The sequence below is a fragment of the Apteryx rowi genome, unplaced genomic scaffold (assembly GCF_003343035.1).
Source record: "Apteryx rowi isolate R43461 unplaced genomic scaffold, aptRow1 scaffold_12, whole genome shotgun sequence".
Classification (NCBI taxonomy): domain Eukaryota; kingdom Metazoa; phylum Chordata; class Aves; order Apterygiformes; family Apterygidae; genus Apteryx; species Apteryx rowi.
In genome coordinates this window covers 4,752,742-4,769,437 of record NW_020447419.1, presented here as the reverse complement: position 1 = coordinate 4,769,437, position 16,696 = coordinate 4,752,742, and the positions used below count along the sequence as shown (strand labels likewise).

The following is a 16,696-nucleotide window of genomic DNA, read 5'->3' as shown; positions in this document are numbered from 1 at the left end:
CAAACAGCATCATTTGTTCATCATGTGGAAACAGCTCCAAATTTGTATGTTTTTCACTTTTTTAAATCAGTTCTTTTCCTTAGTCCTTTTCCTGTTTTCCACCAAGATGCTATATTGGGATAAATTGCCAGTACCCTCTCTCCATCTCACTGTGGAGGTCGTAGAGCCTGTTTCTTTCACATGACATATATGCATGAAGTTTCTTAAGGACACGTGCAGTATAATGAAAAAAGTTTTGTTAAGAATAAAAGTCTCTTTTTCGAAGGAAAGCAGTGATGGAGCCTGACATTTCCCAAAGCTTATTTAGATAGGCTTTGTTACTGTGAATATAAATCATTTTTCTCTCTAGAGTACAATATAGGTATTTTAAACTACCTTGGTCAGACTTTCATCATTGTCCTTTATCCAGCAGCATCTCAAAGTGAACCTCAAGTTTCTTCCTTCTTTCAGAAACTCTTTGTTCCTTGAACTTCCTTCTCAGTTGGTGGTAGATTCCTTTGGACTCTCCACTATTACACAGGATCTTACATCTAGCATTTCTCATAGGCAGTAATAGTTAACTATTTTCACCAATAGTTTTTAAAGCCATTTATGGTGAAATCGGTGTATTTGTGGAAGTACAGAGGATATTTTTGCCTTAGGGGGAGGTTAAGTAGTCTGGAAAAGGTCATCTGGTAGAGCAATGGGAGAGAATGTAATGTTAACCCAAACGCCAGGGTGCCAATGTAGATCTCTGCATAGGAGCTGGTTATCGAACCAGGGTACCCAGTGCTAAACTGAATCCCCACTTCTTTCAGTGCTTTCCTCTTTGCTTAAGGTCATGACTAACAATTTGCACCTTTTCTCTACAACACTTCCATGTATATAGGTGTTTTCTCAGGAAAACCCTGATCTTGACATACCAGCTCATCTCACTTTCATGCCTGACAATCCCTGTTTGCCCTTACTAATTTGAAATCAACCTCTTGTCTACCAGATAAACAAGCTATGGATCTTTCACCATAGCGTCCTCTGATGAGTATTTGTTTTTTCCATGAATTACAGAAACATTCAGAATCAGCCCGCCACTCTGCTTCCACACAGCTGAACTGGCCCTGCCAAAACATCCAGGCTGGATTCCCAGTGGGTCATTTATGGTCAGAGTTCTATTGGAGTTCACAAGGAGCCTGAAGAAATGGTCGTTTCATTCACGTTGAAGGCTCCAAGCAATTTGAGGAAGGTCAAGTAACCCCTAAACCCACTGGGGAAGTGGTAAAGGTTTCGTATCAAACCACAAGAGGAAGATAATTGCAACGCCAAGCCTGTGAATGCTCTGGCCTTATGGACTGTGTCGCATTTGTGCTGTGAAACATGAATAGGAGAGATTGTGCCTCCTAGTTTAGGGACTGATCCTGCAGGCCTGAACTGATTTAAAGAACAGCTGCAGATGTGGAAGTAATATATTTTGCTTTTGGTAGAGGAATTCAGAATTTAATTAAATAAGAGGAACCCTAAGGTGTGAGGTGCAAAGATGTATTGATACTATAGATATGAAAAATGCAGGTGCATAAACCTGAGGTTCTGGATTACAGTGAAGTCCCTGTTGTACTGTCTCAGTTTTCGTTCTCCTCCTATCTCAGGTCATGTTGCAGCAGAGCATGTGTGTACACCACACTCTCCTAGTGTGGTGCTAAGTTTGACAGTAAATCTTAGGATGAATTGATATTATCAGGCTACGCTAGCCCTAACTAAAGGGGAATGTGCAATACATTGACAGTGCTTCATGGCCATGCCCCAACGATTGGCACTGGAGGTAGTTTCTTTTTTTCCCCAATGGAAAGTTTATCATAAAGGAAACTGTAGAAAACAAAAATTCTCTCTGTAGCAGCACTACAGAGATCTACTCTCAAGTGAACGTTGCCACATTTTCGTCACCTACAAGCTGACATCTTGAACGCGTTGTTAGCACCTCATGTACGAGTCAGTGGATCAGGAAGTGTGCCAGTTAACACAGAAATCTAGAGCAAAACACAGCTTAGGACAGAACTAGAGTGGATGTCTCATAACTGAGCACAGGACCATCGTGAGAGCTCAGGGAGGCTGAGAGAGGTGAGGAAATGCCAATTTCCTATTGTCCGGGTTTAAGTAGCTGGAAACTCCTGCTGCCAGAATTTCTATGCCACAAATAACTTATATCTGGAATAGAAATGGAAAATTAGTTACGTGCAGCCCACATATGTCTGAATCAGTCCAACTTCTACTTCTGCTCTGTATCCAAACTGCTGCTGGCTACTGTGCGGGGGCTTACGTAGTAAGGAAGTTCCTCATTGTTTGTGGATATTTGCCCTTAGCCAGTAACCCTGAGCAAAACTAGCAAATCCCTCCCCCAGGGAGATTTGGGGTGCCCTGCATTATCTCAAGAATCTGAACAGAACAGAATTGTACATCCCTTCCTCATGCATAAGATCATTTCTTTGCACTGATGTGAAGCAGTTTCATTTCTAGGAACCAGTCCACCATTCTGATTCAAAAGCTCCGCAGAGATTTTGCTTTTTGTTTCCTCTTTCTGCTACATGGCAGCATAAACTACATTAACAAGCTCTTGTAATAATCCCATCCACCTAGAATCAACAGGAGACACAGCAAGCAGCCCTTTCCCACCCAGAGAAAGCCTTGCAACAGATACAAGTAGAGGTACAAGGGAAATTAGACTTAACACAACCTCAGATTCTTGGTTTTCTAGCTGCGTTCACTGCTGCCATTGGCATGTATTCGCTGTTGTACTCATGGGAGTTGGATTCACACTGCTGGTTCTGCAAACAGAGAGAAAATGCCATGAATTCAAATTGTGGTCATCAACCTCACCCACTCCTGCCTTTGTTCTTTAAATAGGGCAGTTAATCTGACTGTTTTCAGTGGAGATAATAAAGTCAGAATAGACAGGCATTCACATACAAAACTTGGAATAGGACAAACTGAAAATGAAAAGCAGACACCATCCAACCAAAATAACTAAGGTCCATGGTCTCCTTTCTTTTCTGAGCCAACTGGTTTTTATTTAAGTGGTTTTGCTCCAGAACAGAGCTGGAATTGCTCCACTGATGATTTGTTTTCCCCTCTTGAAGAAAACAATCAGGTGAATTGCTTATCAAAGTATTTTTGCTGACCTGTGCAGCTTTTCTCCTCTTTCCTTTGATTCCCAGTCTTTAAATCAATAAACAATTCTGTCTTAGAAAAATTAAATCTGAGCTGCTGTCATCAATGACTGAATTCCAGTAGTAAATTAACAACTCAGTCTCTTTGTCAAAACACATATCACGTGCTGAGTGAGTATGTGCCTGTCCCACCCTCTAAATCTCATTAAATCAAGTTCCCCATCCATGACCCTTGGAAGGAGGGTTGTGCAGAATCTCATAGACTTGCTTACCTTGTTCCTTAAGCAACAGCCTACTACGCAGCAGACACAGAAAATCATGGCAAGTACTATCAACCCAATAATTATCCATGACGTGAGTCCTGATGAAATGCAGTCTTCCTTATCTGGAGATGGGGAGGCAAAAAAAGTCATTGCTGAGAATTAGCACTTTCTTTTTTTTTTGTTCCTAAAAATAGCTTTCCAAATTGTTTCTCCTCTTCTCTTCTTATTAATGAAATGGCAGAAGTGAGCTGTGGAGAAAGATCTTCCTGAGGTAAAGAGCTGTCTTGGGAAAGTGTACTTAGCGGGAAGCAGAACAGAGCAGTTTTCCAGGAGGAGAGGTGAAAGCTGACACAGGGGTGAAAGTGTTGTCTGAAAAAAAACAAGCAAGACTTGAGAGCGTGATGGCATCTCAGCCTTGAAGATCTGAGCAAGCCATAAGCTTACATTCAGTGAGCAGCGCAGGTGATTTAAAGGGCAGTCTGGTCAAACGAAGGGAGGACTTTGAAAGCCATGTTTTGATAGAAAGGCAGGTTGGGGGACACAAGATTATATCTTGCCCACGTCTGGAAAAAATGATGATATAGCACAAAAGAATTAGCGATAGGTATGAGCATCTGGCTGCCAGGACAAATGGGAATGGACAGCGTTGGGAAACACTGCAGACAAAAAGGATGACACGACTTGATTCTTAGATCAACACATTTTATGTTCAGAGGGGACTGACAGATAAGGTGACTCAACGACATAATTTTAGCCTTAGCATTTAAGCTTCTCTCTTGAGAGAAGGGAGAGGACAGAAAGAGAAGGACAACAGAAGGGACAGCATTGCTGTTGATCTATATGGAGATTAAAGAAGGGGTGTGAGCAAAAAGACTATTCACTTTTTCAGCTTAATATACCAAAAAGCCACTGAGTGAAAGTCAGTTCAAAATTAATGTCTGTGCAGCAGCTCTTCTGGAGTTAGTCCAAGCCCTTTTCAGTAGAACGGCAAAGATCCTCAGATCTTCCACAGCTGTGGATCCCTTCTGCTCGGAGAAGGCTGTCAGGCTGAAGGCCTGCTTCACCGAGGCAAACTCCTTCTGCTCCCTCACTCCAGTGCGTCATCAGAGTTCCACATACCACTACTAGTACCGATATTTGATAGATGATTTTTTGTCCTAGACACTTGCAGATAACTCTCAGAATGGATTTTGTTCCCCTGCTAGAAATAAGGTAACATTTGCCTTCAGTGGCTTGGCAAAGGGCAGTGGGAATATTTCTTCTGCAGGCAAAGGTGGGCCTGCAGTAATCCAGAAGATGTAGTCTAGCTAGCTTGGTGCCACCAACAATATGCAGATCTCAGCATGGGCTGCAGAACCTGCCCGAGACGATGAATAATTATGAGGGGGCCTTGCTGAGCTCACTGCCAACACAGCTCCATTGCTACCAGCCCCCCTGCTAAGTAGTGTTCAGCTCTCTTGGAAATACCTGTGAAAAGTGTAGTCACATTTTTCACTGCAGGGTCTGCTTATCAGTAAAACTGAAAGGAGAGCAGAAGAAAAGTAAACTTACCTTGGATGTACAAATAGGTTTCGTTCAGCCTGCAATCTATGTAAGGAGGGGGTAAAAACGTCTCCAGGCAGCAGGTATAAATGTCGGTGTGCTTTTTTTCCAGATTTTTGAGAATGAAAGTGGTGCTGCTATTTGAATGCTCTGCATGACAGTAGCTGACGTTACTCTCGGGAACAGCTTTCTCTTTGCTCACATGGAGTGCACAGATCTGCTTCTTTTCATGCCCTTTGAAAAGGATCATGCTGAACTCACTCACATTTTTGGGGTTATGGAATATGAGCTTGAAGTCTCCACTCCTAAATTCCACCATCACCTGGGGGTCAGAGACATGAGGCTGATCTGAAGAGATGAAAGTAAAAAGTAAAGTCACTCACATAGCAATGAAGAGAATCCCTAAAATGAGAGGAAACTTATTCAGACAAACCAAGTGAACCATATGATTGAAACTTAAGGCATGTAGGTACTCCGAAGAGTCTGGCTTTGGAAAGCAGCCTGCACAATGAGACACCAGTGCGCCACTCTGGTCGCGAATAGCATGCAGATGTTGAAGCTGTGGGGAAAACATCTTGTGAAGAGAGACATTACTGAGAAAATAAATGATACGAGATAAGACCAGACCTGATTTCTACTAGAAGGCTGGGCAGGACAGTGCTGGCTCAGCGATGGCTCAGCAAGATGTTTGATAGTGTTTAATAGTGTTTAAAGGCCCCCTTGGACTAAGCACTGCACACACATATAATCCCTGCCCCAGATTGCTTGTCCACTTCATAGGTAAAACAAGGTGGGCCAAGGTGATGATAATTATCTCTGGTTTAGAGGTTGATAATCTGAAGCATAAAGATGTAGCTGAAAACTTAAAATAGGATTTGAATCCAGAACTCCTATATAAATGCCTTAGCCAAAAGACCTCTCTTTCCTTTCTGGAGTAGATATTGATTAGGGGCATGTCATAAAGTTGAAACCTAATTATTTACATGGCTATATTACCTTTGTCACTAACATAATGGGAGCAGTAGAGGACAAGTATCATTGTGTGTATGCCTTCACGTGCAATCCAAGAATCACATTTGGCCTTTCCAAAAATATTGACGGAAAAACTCCCAGATGTGCTAGTCTCTCATTCTGCAAAATGTTTCCATTTTTATTTTCTTGGAGGAGAAAAAGAAAGTAAAGTGACTGAAAAAATTTAAGTGTCAAAGTGTGCTGTAAAAAAATGACAGTTTTTCTTCTTCAGGGGCAGTATTTCTGATCTAGAAGTCATTTACAGCCATAAACCAAATTATGCAGAAGTAATTAAACAGTTTTTAAAATGTGTCTTACCTATATTTTTGCATAATCGTGATGAGCAGGTGTCAGCTCCTGAAAAATACAAAATTGTTTCCTGTTTAAAATTCAGGGAGAGAGGTGGTGGGACAGGGGCTGGGCCGTGGGACGTTAAGGTGGTGCAGTTATTTTCTAACATTAGTACTTGTGGCGAGAGCCTATCTGATCCTGTCTGTGTGCTACCCTATCAAATCATATGATATGATAAAAATTACAAATTATAGAAATCAAAGTAGAAAGAAAATAAATTGAGCAATAATTAATATTGATAAAATGTATAGCATATACAAATTCTTAGAACACCTTGAAAAGTAGGTATTTCTGTTTCATTTTTATTCATTTTTCATTTCTATTTCTTTTTTTCATTTCTATTTATATTTCACTCCTATTTCATAAATAGAAAGTGAGATGAAAGTAGAATTTTCCAAAGATATAGAAGAAATCTGCCCCCAAACTAACAAAACATCGTCTTGTTTTCTCATGAATGCAGAGCCCACACTAAGCCAGAGTTGTTCGTTGTTTCCAGACTGACGTGCCTATTGCCCTCTGTGTTCTTTCTGTTCCTCCCCGCTCCTCAGCACTGCAGTGAGTGATCTTGCGTGAAAACATCTTTCTTGTGACACATCCAGAACGAGTGATGGAAGATGCTGTGAGATGTACAGCAAGAAGATGTTCAGGCAGTTCATACAGTTTTGTTTCTTTTTCATGAGCATGCTCCGCTCTTCATGACTATCAAACCGCATTCAATCCCGTGTCAGAGCCAGCCCCCACGATAGGAGCCTGGCACATTTCAAATCTGTTCTGGGATCTTTCTGAGCCGAAACCTCCACCACCACCCACCAGGGCAACACTAAGAAAGGAATGGCATGTACCACCTTGAAATGGTTTGTGTGCCAGTAGTGGCAGGCAAAGCACAGCTTGAGAGTGTTTCACTGAGAGTGTTTCTTTTTGCAGTGTGCTCTAAAAGGAGGAGTTTATGTCCTGCACAGCCAGGTAGAAAAAACTGTATCTGCTTTCCCTTTCACCCAGTACTCTGAATAAGTTCTTCAAAGGCCGCTTAGACTGCAAGGTACTCCACATCAGGATTTTATGATGTTAAGGAAATAGGGGGCAAATAGTTAAGAACGTGCCCCATCGTGTTCTTGTTGCTATCGCTAGGGGTTAGTCTAGACCCAGACAGAGCGGTCCCCGACGGTGCCAGGTATTGCACCGATGACACAGCATCGCTAATCCTTTTCCCCAGGCGCCTGTAATCCCTGCGGTGCAGCCCATTTAAGCACAGGTACAGAGCGTAATTCTCATGCTTGTACCTCTGTAGGCGCTGACCCAGGATTAGCCTTCCTTTCTGGACTCAGGCAGTCCTTTAGTGTCCATGCTTTTTCCTGCACCCCAATTATCATCTTTGACAAGGGCACTGCAATGAATAATACTTGTTTAATATACTTTTAGTGCGATGCAGAAGCTAATGGACTTCTGGAAGAGTCTTTGTGGTGCTCAGTTGGAAAGCAATACAACTGCTACCCCATTTTGATTGATTCATCCTCTTCATAATTATCTTATTCTTCACAGCCTGCTGTGCACAGTCAGCAACCTTATCTATGGCAGTGACAGGTCCAGTATCTGTACTTCTTTCAGAACTATTACTTACGTGTGTGATAACAGACAAGGTATTTGGCATCCTGTACCAAGATATGACAGACAAAACACACAACTCGCCAGCCGGAGTGAAATAAAGCTCCGGACACGGTGAAGGCACAGATCCAGAAAGTGCGAGCCCTCGTAATGCTATGGGGCCTGACAAGCTGAAAGCGAGGGGCAGACAGCAAAACAGTTCTTGATGACTTGCACATTGCATGGTGAAAGAAAACAGCTGTTAAGGGAGCAGCATTTGGAATAAAGGCCTGTTACAAAGCTGCGAAGCTGGATGGCCTATAGTTTGATAACAAATACCTTTCGAATGAGGCCCAACAACAGGCAGATTATCTAGGGAAGGGAAGAAAAAGCCGAGTGCATTGGTGTAACAGGAGGAGAGGAGCACAGCGAGTGCTGCAAGCTGGCCTGGTGCGTTAGAGGCGCATGCACCACGAGCAGAGGCCTCTCGAGGAGGTGGCTTCGGGGAGAGGTGGGTGCTGATCCTGCACGTTCCTCTGACGTTCCCCGGGGGAAAAGGGGACTACGCTGCTCTGAGCGCTTACAGCTTTGTATTTGCTCCCTCTGATGGTCTCTCAGAACAGTTTAATTTTGCTGTTAGCTAATGAAATCGCCCTTTCATTCTGGGTGGCTTAAAATCTGTGTCAGAGATCATGGTTTTAATCCTTGTTTCTAATGGGAAAGGGCAGAGAGAGGTCACTAAGCATTTATAGTTCGTGTGGCCTTGTGGCAAGCTGAAAGATTGTTTCGTATCCTCTCAGGCCCAGAAGTTTAACCACCTATTTTCAAGAAAATCGCAATAATGTGCTTCTCTGCCCAGGCATTTTGGTAAATGCGATGCAATTAGTATTCTCCTGAAACAAGTGCCCATAGAGGAGTGTGTTTAACACAGTATAACGGGAGCTCATTTCAAAGATGAGATTAACAGTGCCTGAGATTAAAAAAAAAAATTGTCTACATGGATAAGCACGGTGAGTGAGGTAAGATGTGAATTTACAGCTCCCTGGCTACTCTGCATCCGCTCCTAGTGCGGATACTCGCTCACAGCAAACTGAGAGGCGGCTTATTCCCCCCTCCTTCTGGCTGACTGCTGCTGATCCTGGTCTCTTCTTAGGCTAGACCTAAGGACCCCTTAGCACGGCGTAGTTAACCACTAGGTACATTTGCAATGTCGTTTGCTAAGATATATTCAGAATAAACATGTGTTTAGGGGGATGGGAGATAGGAAACCAGGGTTTAAACATCCAGTTATCCTGAGAGACATTTACTCACAGAACCGCCCCAATACTGCCACAAAAATACGTGAATAAAAAACTGCAGCATGTTATTCCTGCAAAGGAAAAGAAGAATCTCTGTAATTTGGTAGTAAAAATGCTTGGATTTGGCTGTAAGGTTCTTTTTTGGCATTTTTCAGAAAAGCAAAAATGTATTTGCAATATGAGGGTTCTGAGACAGAAGCAAAACGACTCTTGCATTGGTTTCGTAGCAGTGTCAGGCTGTGGGGTTTGCGGAGCTGTTCCTGGCTCACCTCATGGGAAACAGAGTGTCAGGACAAATATAATTTTGGTTCAGATGTGAATCTCAGAGATGAACATGTATTTGAAAGTAACGTGTTGCTATATTAAACTCTGAAAGTGTGTGTGTGTGTGTGTGTGTGTGTGTACATCCTATGTGCATGTGTATTTATAGTGATGCTGATTTCCATAAGAGATTGCCTGCACAATAGATGTTTCCACCTCAGGCACCCTGATACGCACCCTGCCTTGCATCAGTATGGCGGTGGGGAGGCCCTTTGGCGGAGGGTCGGGGCTGTCTGCGGTGCTTGTGCTTGGGCGGTCGGAGGCCGCTGGAAGGCAGGTGCCTTTCCTTTTAATGGGATTGCAATTTAGAGCTTTCTGGTTGCTCTTTGGCAGACCCAGTGCTGTTTGCAAACATGAAACATCACATGCAAAAATCAAACCACATTTGATTAATTTTAGAATTTGGATTGTAGGGTGGGAGGATAGATGAGAATACTCGTGCTTGTTTTGGGGGGATTTTTTTGCTGTTTGTTTTTTTCTGCCCCAGCTCTCAGAAAACTAATTAACTGATGAAAAGAGCAAGCATAATTTCACCTGGGTGTGTTTGCCACTGACAATGAACAAGGACAGTATAGACCCTGCTTTTAAAACAAACGCTTTGGGGGGTTTTGTTTTTACTAAATGTGTAATGAAACTGTACGCAGTTTATAAGTTGCTATAGCTTTGACCCTTCAAGTCACTCTGCAAGATGGCACTTACCACTCTATGTCATCAGTTGTATGCCTAAAGCTAGCGTCTGCCTGTCCTGCCAGAACTGAGGGTCAGCAGAGGGAAGCAGTGCTTCTGGGCAAAGCAGGTAGTGGCCAGAATTACTCTATGAAGCCACCTATAGTATGGACTATTTCTATGCTGTAAAACGTGTTGTAAAATATGGAAACTATTAGAACGTATACAATTAACACAGCAGCCATTTTTGATAATATTTCACGCACTCCTCTGAAGAACGGCCGTGGTGTCCTCCTGCACTGACAACAGGAGAGCTGTGGGTGAGCAGTGATAATACTTCGCAAATGTTGGCCATCAGAAATTCAGGTGCAGCTTTTCACAGCCAAGAGCCCCCAGCGCTACCGAGCCCTGTGGCTCTGCACTCCGAAAGCCCGTTGCCTGTGCTCCTGTGCAGACACTGCAGACTTGGGCTCCGTGCCCTCACAAACAGTTTGTCACATCTGTGTTACCAAATGACCCCATACATGTATATATTGCCTTCTGTGGCCTGTTTTCATTGAAAAAATTAACCATAGCTCTGAAGTAGGCCTTGCTCATCTCTAAGCAAAATAACGTTCAGAAGTTACTCTGCTTTCACTCCTGAAGATTTGCCACAGGGCTTGGGAGCACTCTGAAATGTTAACCTGTTCCTTAAATGAGTGTATCGTGCCGATGTGTCCGACATCAAGCTGATCTTTTACAGCCCTTTCCTTTCTAGCAATGATGATAATAATTACTACTTTTTAAGTTGGAAGCAATGTAAGCAAAAAAATCTGAGAGATACCATTTTGCATTTAGAGGCAATTCCTTCCTTTCTCCTAACATCTTCTCTCCCCAGCCCCCAGCCCAAGCCCTGTCCTGTAGGTTTGAAGGAAGGGAGAAGGAAGGGGGAAGTACCCATATCCGGTAGCAGAATTATTTACATCCTTAAAATTGCAGCCTATTTCTTTCCACAAGGAATGGCCCCTTAGGTAGCTCCAGCCACGTGGATCATGCATGCTGGACAAGTATACCTGCTGAACCGGCTAGCAGAGAAATGCTGAACAATATCGCTGGGATTTGGTGTTAGTGGATTTCAGAATAACTCTTCAAGAGCAGCTCAGGGCCCTGTAGAGATACCGATCACAATCCTCCTTCCCTGTGATTTTGCCCATCTTTTCAATCTATCTGAAAACTCAGGATACTGTCGCTGTATTAGTTAGCCTTCACAAGTGTATCTGTGTTGCCTAAAGAGCTGGAAACTATTTTTTATTTAAATAAAAGCTTAAATTGTGTATGAAACCTCAGGAGCACTAAAATGCTACAGAAGAACTTGAAACCTATCCTATATCCCTGGCATTTCAGAAGCACACGTATCCAATAGCCCTCGGCATGACCTTCAGAGGAACGCGTTTAGATGGGGCTTAGTAACTGCACCCACTAAATCCCAGGCCTTACTTCTGTGATGCATAATACTAAATCCTTGGACAGCATATGTATCAAAATAAAGACTCTTCTTAATCAGGTAGTATCTACATTCCCGTCCTGGCCTGAAATACGTAGGTTTCTGAGAGGCTTCAGATAAATGGGAGCTATGGTGTTTTACTTTGCATAGCTGTGATGAAACACTGAATCTTGTAAAACGCGACCTCCGTGTTTATGGCTGTTCTGAGATCAGCACTGTCACCCTGTCCCTTCTAAAGACAGCGTTAAGAACGCCATGCTTCCTTCCACTCTGAGTTTCAAGCCTGCAGTGAAATGATCTCATTCACATTGCCAAGCCATATACATTTTTCAAAGTACAAAAATTCCCTGCCCGAACATGAGCAGGGTTGATACCAGTATCTTGGCTTCTCTTTATGAAGCCGTTCACCGTCATGCTGCCATATGCATACAACCCTGTGCTCAGCAAGGGAAGCTGGCTGGAGAGCTACAGTCCAAGCAGCTAGAAGGTAACACAGAGCAGATGAGGTGAAGAATATAAACAACAAAATCTCTACTTTCCTCTGTCGGGATGCCAGAGCAAATGTTCTGCGCGAGCAGGGACTCTCTTCCCACCAACTCTCTAGTGATATTAAAGTTAAGAGCGTTCTTTTTGCAGCTGTTTCCCATAATTATCTCTATTCCCCCAACCCCTTGGTATCACCCCTCATTTACTCTCTTCCTTCATTGGGTGGATTATATTCCACAGAGACATGTACCGCAGGGAGAATAATCCAAAATGCTACTTACCATACAGGGCTTCAAACTGAAAGCAGAGGAGACAGAAAGCTACAACCACCGACTTCATGCTTGACATAGAGACATCTGCCTTCTGTCTTCTGTGAAGATGGGGAGGAATTCATGGGTAGAAAAGGAAGTGGTTTGTGGGTAATGGGGGAAATTATATGACAATCAGAAGGACTTTTTAATTTACCCCCGACTACGTTATAGCTATGTCAGCATTAGCTGACGCCCACACCTGTGGAGTTTGCTTTTTTTTTTTTCCTACTTCATGGGTCGCTGTCACAGACAGGAAGATGAAGGATTTTCTGTCATAACCTTTGATCTTCACTTCCGCAAAGACAGCTTCTGACTAAATCTACCATGACAGAGGCTACCATCTTCTACACTGTAGCCCCTGCACATATCCAGCGGTCAGCGAGTTGTTGCTTAAATTAACTTAGAGTATATGCATATTTGCAACTGGCCACATGGCTTCACCTCTCTAGCTTCGGCTGCCCTTGGGTCCCTGCGGGTCTTGCTCCATGCAGACCCTGTTAATTAGCAGGGTAGGGAGTGTCTTGTTCATCCGGGTCCTGGACTTCAGTGGAAACACAGATCCACATCGCTCAGCCCTGTGCCTTCCTGGAGGCTCCTGCAGAGCTAACACTGGCACGCTGGCGCTCCAGCTTGCTTTGTGTGGACAGGGGAGACTTCACGGGAGGGGATCTGACCCCGTGCCCTAAGTCAAAAGTTCCTCTCCCTCCCTCCCTCCGTCCGCTTTTGCGCAGCGCACTGTGTTCTGGCCTGCTATCCATGTGTATTCAGGAAATGTTTTAGGACCCCCTGGGATAAAATGTGCTACATTCATTTAGAACTGGCTATTTATATATGTCTGTAATACTAATTTTAGGGCAGATAAAATGTTGTAAAAGCAGCTCCAGATCGGGAATATTCGGTTCACGATTGCTGTAGTGCCCAGAGTACAGTCTGGGGTAGGTTCGGCAGCCCCCTGAGGTGTGGTGTAGATAATAGGTGTTTCTCTCCGGTGGCTGGGTGCACCTGATGACGAGCCAGCCGAGCCCGGGCGCTCGCCGTGTGTGTTCACAAGCCGAGAGACAGGCAGGTCTCGCTCAGGGCTGAAAGCGAGGGATGCTCCCAGCGTTAGTCTCCCCCCAAACTGACTCCCTGGTTGCTGTTCACCCTCTTTAGTCTTTCTGCTTTTGCTTCCCTCCTCTGTCAGTGTTTCCCTCCTTCGCGAAGACGTTGTGGTGGCAGTTTGGAAGCATTTTGTGTAAGTGCTGCAGTTGGTTACAGCTAATCACCTGGGACAAGCAGTATGTTTCCACAGCGCGCTTCCTATTACTGTAACTATTTTTGCTCACAAACACGTGTTTCCTTTTTCCATCCTCAGACACTCATTTCTCTTCCTCTCATTTCGATTTTCACTGTCTTTCATCCACATGCTCCTCTCAGAGCTCACTTCATTCCTCTTCTCCTAACCTGGCTCCCTCTCTGTCCTGCTCTGCTCTTCTCCTCAAGCAGAGGTTGCCTTTCAGTGTGTGCAGTAACTCCTTCCCCCAAGCCACATGCGGTCTTCGTATCCTACCCCCTAACTTACTCTCCCATTGATAAACTCCTTTTTTCTCCTGCCTCATTTGCCGTCTTACTGACTATAACGAGGTTGGAAAATCCTTATTGGCATCTCTATGCCTTTAAAGCTGCAACCAACGCTCTACCCAGTTCCCAAGCGAAACATCCTTGTCCACCCCTCAGGCAATATATCATCGTTCTCTACCATGCTGTCTTCAATGCTTTTCCCTTTTAGTTTCAAGCAACTTGGACAACACCACTTTTGCTACTTCCCTAAGGAGATTGATTTGCAGCGAGGATTTTGCTCGTGAGGTGCAATATATATTTTTCTTTCCTTTGTTTCATCACATAACTCTTATTATAGTTACAGTTATCATCCTAAATAGTTTCCATGCTAGCAAAACGCTGCTTCATTGTATCCCCATATTCACCACGAAACAAAGGTGTGTTTACATTTGAGCAACTTGTTCTGTCTCACCATGCCATCTTCCGCTTCTGCCTGTAGATGAGCTGTTGCCCACAGCAAAGTAAAATATTCTCTCTCTCAATAAAATCTTTTGTGATCCTTTCTGCAGAGGCTGTTGCAGTCTATCTGCACAAATTATGTTCTGTTGTCTCCTGCTGCTTCTCATTCTTTGCTTCAATATCTGCCCTATATTCTCCCGACTCGGGGTCGTTCCCTCCGGGCTGGAGCAGAAAGCCTCCACACTCAAGCAGTTTTCTTTCCTGTCCTTCTAATGGAGAAGGGGAACAATGACTTTCACTGTGCTATTTTTAGGGTTCGGCGATGGCTTTAAATCCCCCTTCCCGTCAGCACGGCTCCCCAGTAGGTGTGTAAACAAGCGGCAGCCGTTCAGGATGTAGAGATCTGAGCCCGAAACGCAGCTCGTGTGCTCCCTCGTTTGTCCTGATGCCTCCTCTGCTGCTGCAGGGCTGCGCTCGCCTGCAGGCCCGGCGCGCACCCCGATAGTCCCGGCCCGGCAGGGGCGGCCGGGCTCGGGCTCGGGCTCAGGCTCGGGCTCGGGCTCGGGCTCACGTCGGCGCAGCGGCGGGGAGAGCGCAGCACCGCGGAGCAGGTCTGGTGAGGCAGTTCCCTTTGCGGGGTGAGCGTGCCTGGCTTTGCTTCGGGGCACACGCTGTCTCGCTTGGGGCCCCACGAGCCACTTCGTCTTCTTCACTGACTTTCTTGAAATAAGAAAGAAAAAAGCCCTATGCTAAGCAGTTAAGCCCAGATCTAACACACGTGCAAGGATGCTGACCTATAAATTCAATCGATAGGAGCTAAGTGGTAAATTCAGGCAGCCTAAATGCCACTTCAGTCCCTGTGACTAATGTTTTGTACCAGCTGCCTCAAGGCAGTGAGAGCCACCTAGGCAAAAAGCTGTCTCTGCCTGGTCTGGGGAGCTGCTGGCCTCTGCAGATCTGGCCCCTGTGCCCAGTAGGCTGTGGTTTCCTAGAGAGGTGCCTAAGCCCTTTTCCGGGACGCAGATCGTAGACAGGGATGGGTCAATGAGGCTCGTTATGCACATGCCCATGGCCTGGATTGCAGAGCTCTGGGATGTCAGAAAGAAGGTTATTAAACACGTTCTGTAAAATCTTCACACCCCAACTGTTTCAAAGTTCATAGGAGGGTGGGAACTGCTGTTATGTGGTTATCTGGTCAACTGCTTTTGAGGAGTTAGGACCGAAAGAGCCGCACGCTGTGGTGGTAGCTGGGGTTTGTGGTGCGATTTTTATCTCTGCATTGTTGTGATTACTGTTTAAAGGTAAACTTTTGCTATCACTGCGTTGACAGTATAACAGAGAGGAGCCTCTTCCAACAAAGATGATCCCCGAAGCTGTGATGCGGTCTCCTACATAAGAGAGATATCAAATGTCATGCTGAAAATTGCAAGGGCAGGTGTAACAACACAACCTAGGCTTGGATTTCCAGAAACGCATAAGTGGCTTAGGATGCCACAAAGCCACTGTCTGTTCCCAGGTGACCTGAAGTGCTTGTGAAAATCCTGTCTTTTGGAAATCCTCTTTCAAGTGTTTTCTGGCCAGGCTTTGCTTTGCAGTTCTTGTTAGTGCTAACTTGGGATAGGCTAAGACAGCTCAGGCCTGGATGGATTTGGAGGAGTAAAAACAATGAAATACCAGCTTACGTAAAAACATAACTAAGTCTTCTCTGTTTTGTGTCTGTCTTGTTCAGAATTAACCAGGTTACTACTACTTTGGGAGCAAACCGCTCTCGGCATGTATGCAAAAGCCGAAAGGAGCAGTACTCCCACCTGCGGATCCAAGATCACGTGCTCCCAGGGCTCAGGGCTGCGCACCTCTGATGGGTGCCAAAAGCGCAGGACAACCGGAGCTGGACGCGCTCCTGGAGTACGTCACACCTTTGGCTTCCTGGGTGGGTGACTGAGGGAGGATTTGTTCCCCTCTGGCGTCAGCTGATGCCGAGAAGCGGCGCTGGAGGTGCCCGGGGCGACCTGCGAAGTGCGCGAAGCCGCGGCGGCGGCGGCGGCCCAGGCACGTCGCTTGCCTTGAGGAGCCAAGGCTGCCGCTGCGGGGGGGGCAGAGCTGCTGCGGGGCGCGGAAGCGCGGCCGGGACGGACACGGAGAGGAGCGACCGAGCGGCAGTGAACGAGGAGGCTTCGGGGCCAGCCCGGGCCTGAAAATCCGCTGGAGCCGGGGGATACGGTCCGCGGCCGCACGGGGGAGCTCCCGGCCC

General features: G+C 45.2%; 1 protein-coding gene across 1 annotated transcript; it reads right to left on the bottom strand.

The window, feature by feature from the left end:
* Window positions 1-2,698: 2,698 nt before the first annotated feature.
* Window positions 2,699-12,530, bottom strand: ICOS (inducible T cell costimulator). Its single transcript, XM_026089323.1, is given in 6 exon segments — window positions 2,699-2,792; window positions 3,407-3,519; window positions 4,949-5,287; window positions 6,269-6,307; window positions 12,418-12,488; window positions 12,490-12,530. Coding segments are annotated over 6 exon segments (693 nt in total). The 3' UTR covers window positions 2,699-2,702.
* Between the last annotated feature and the right edge of the window lie 4,166 nt (window positions 12,531-16,696).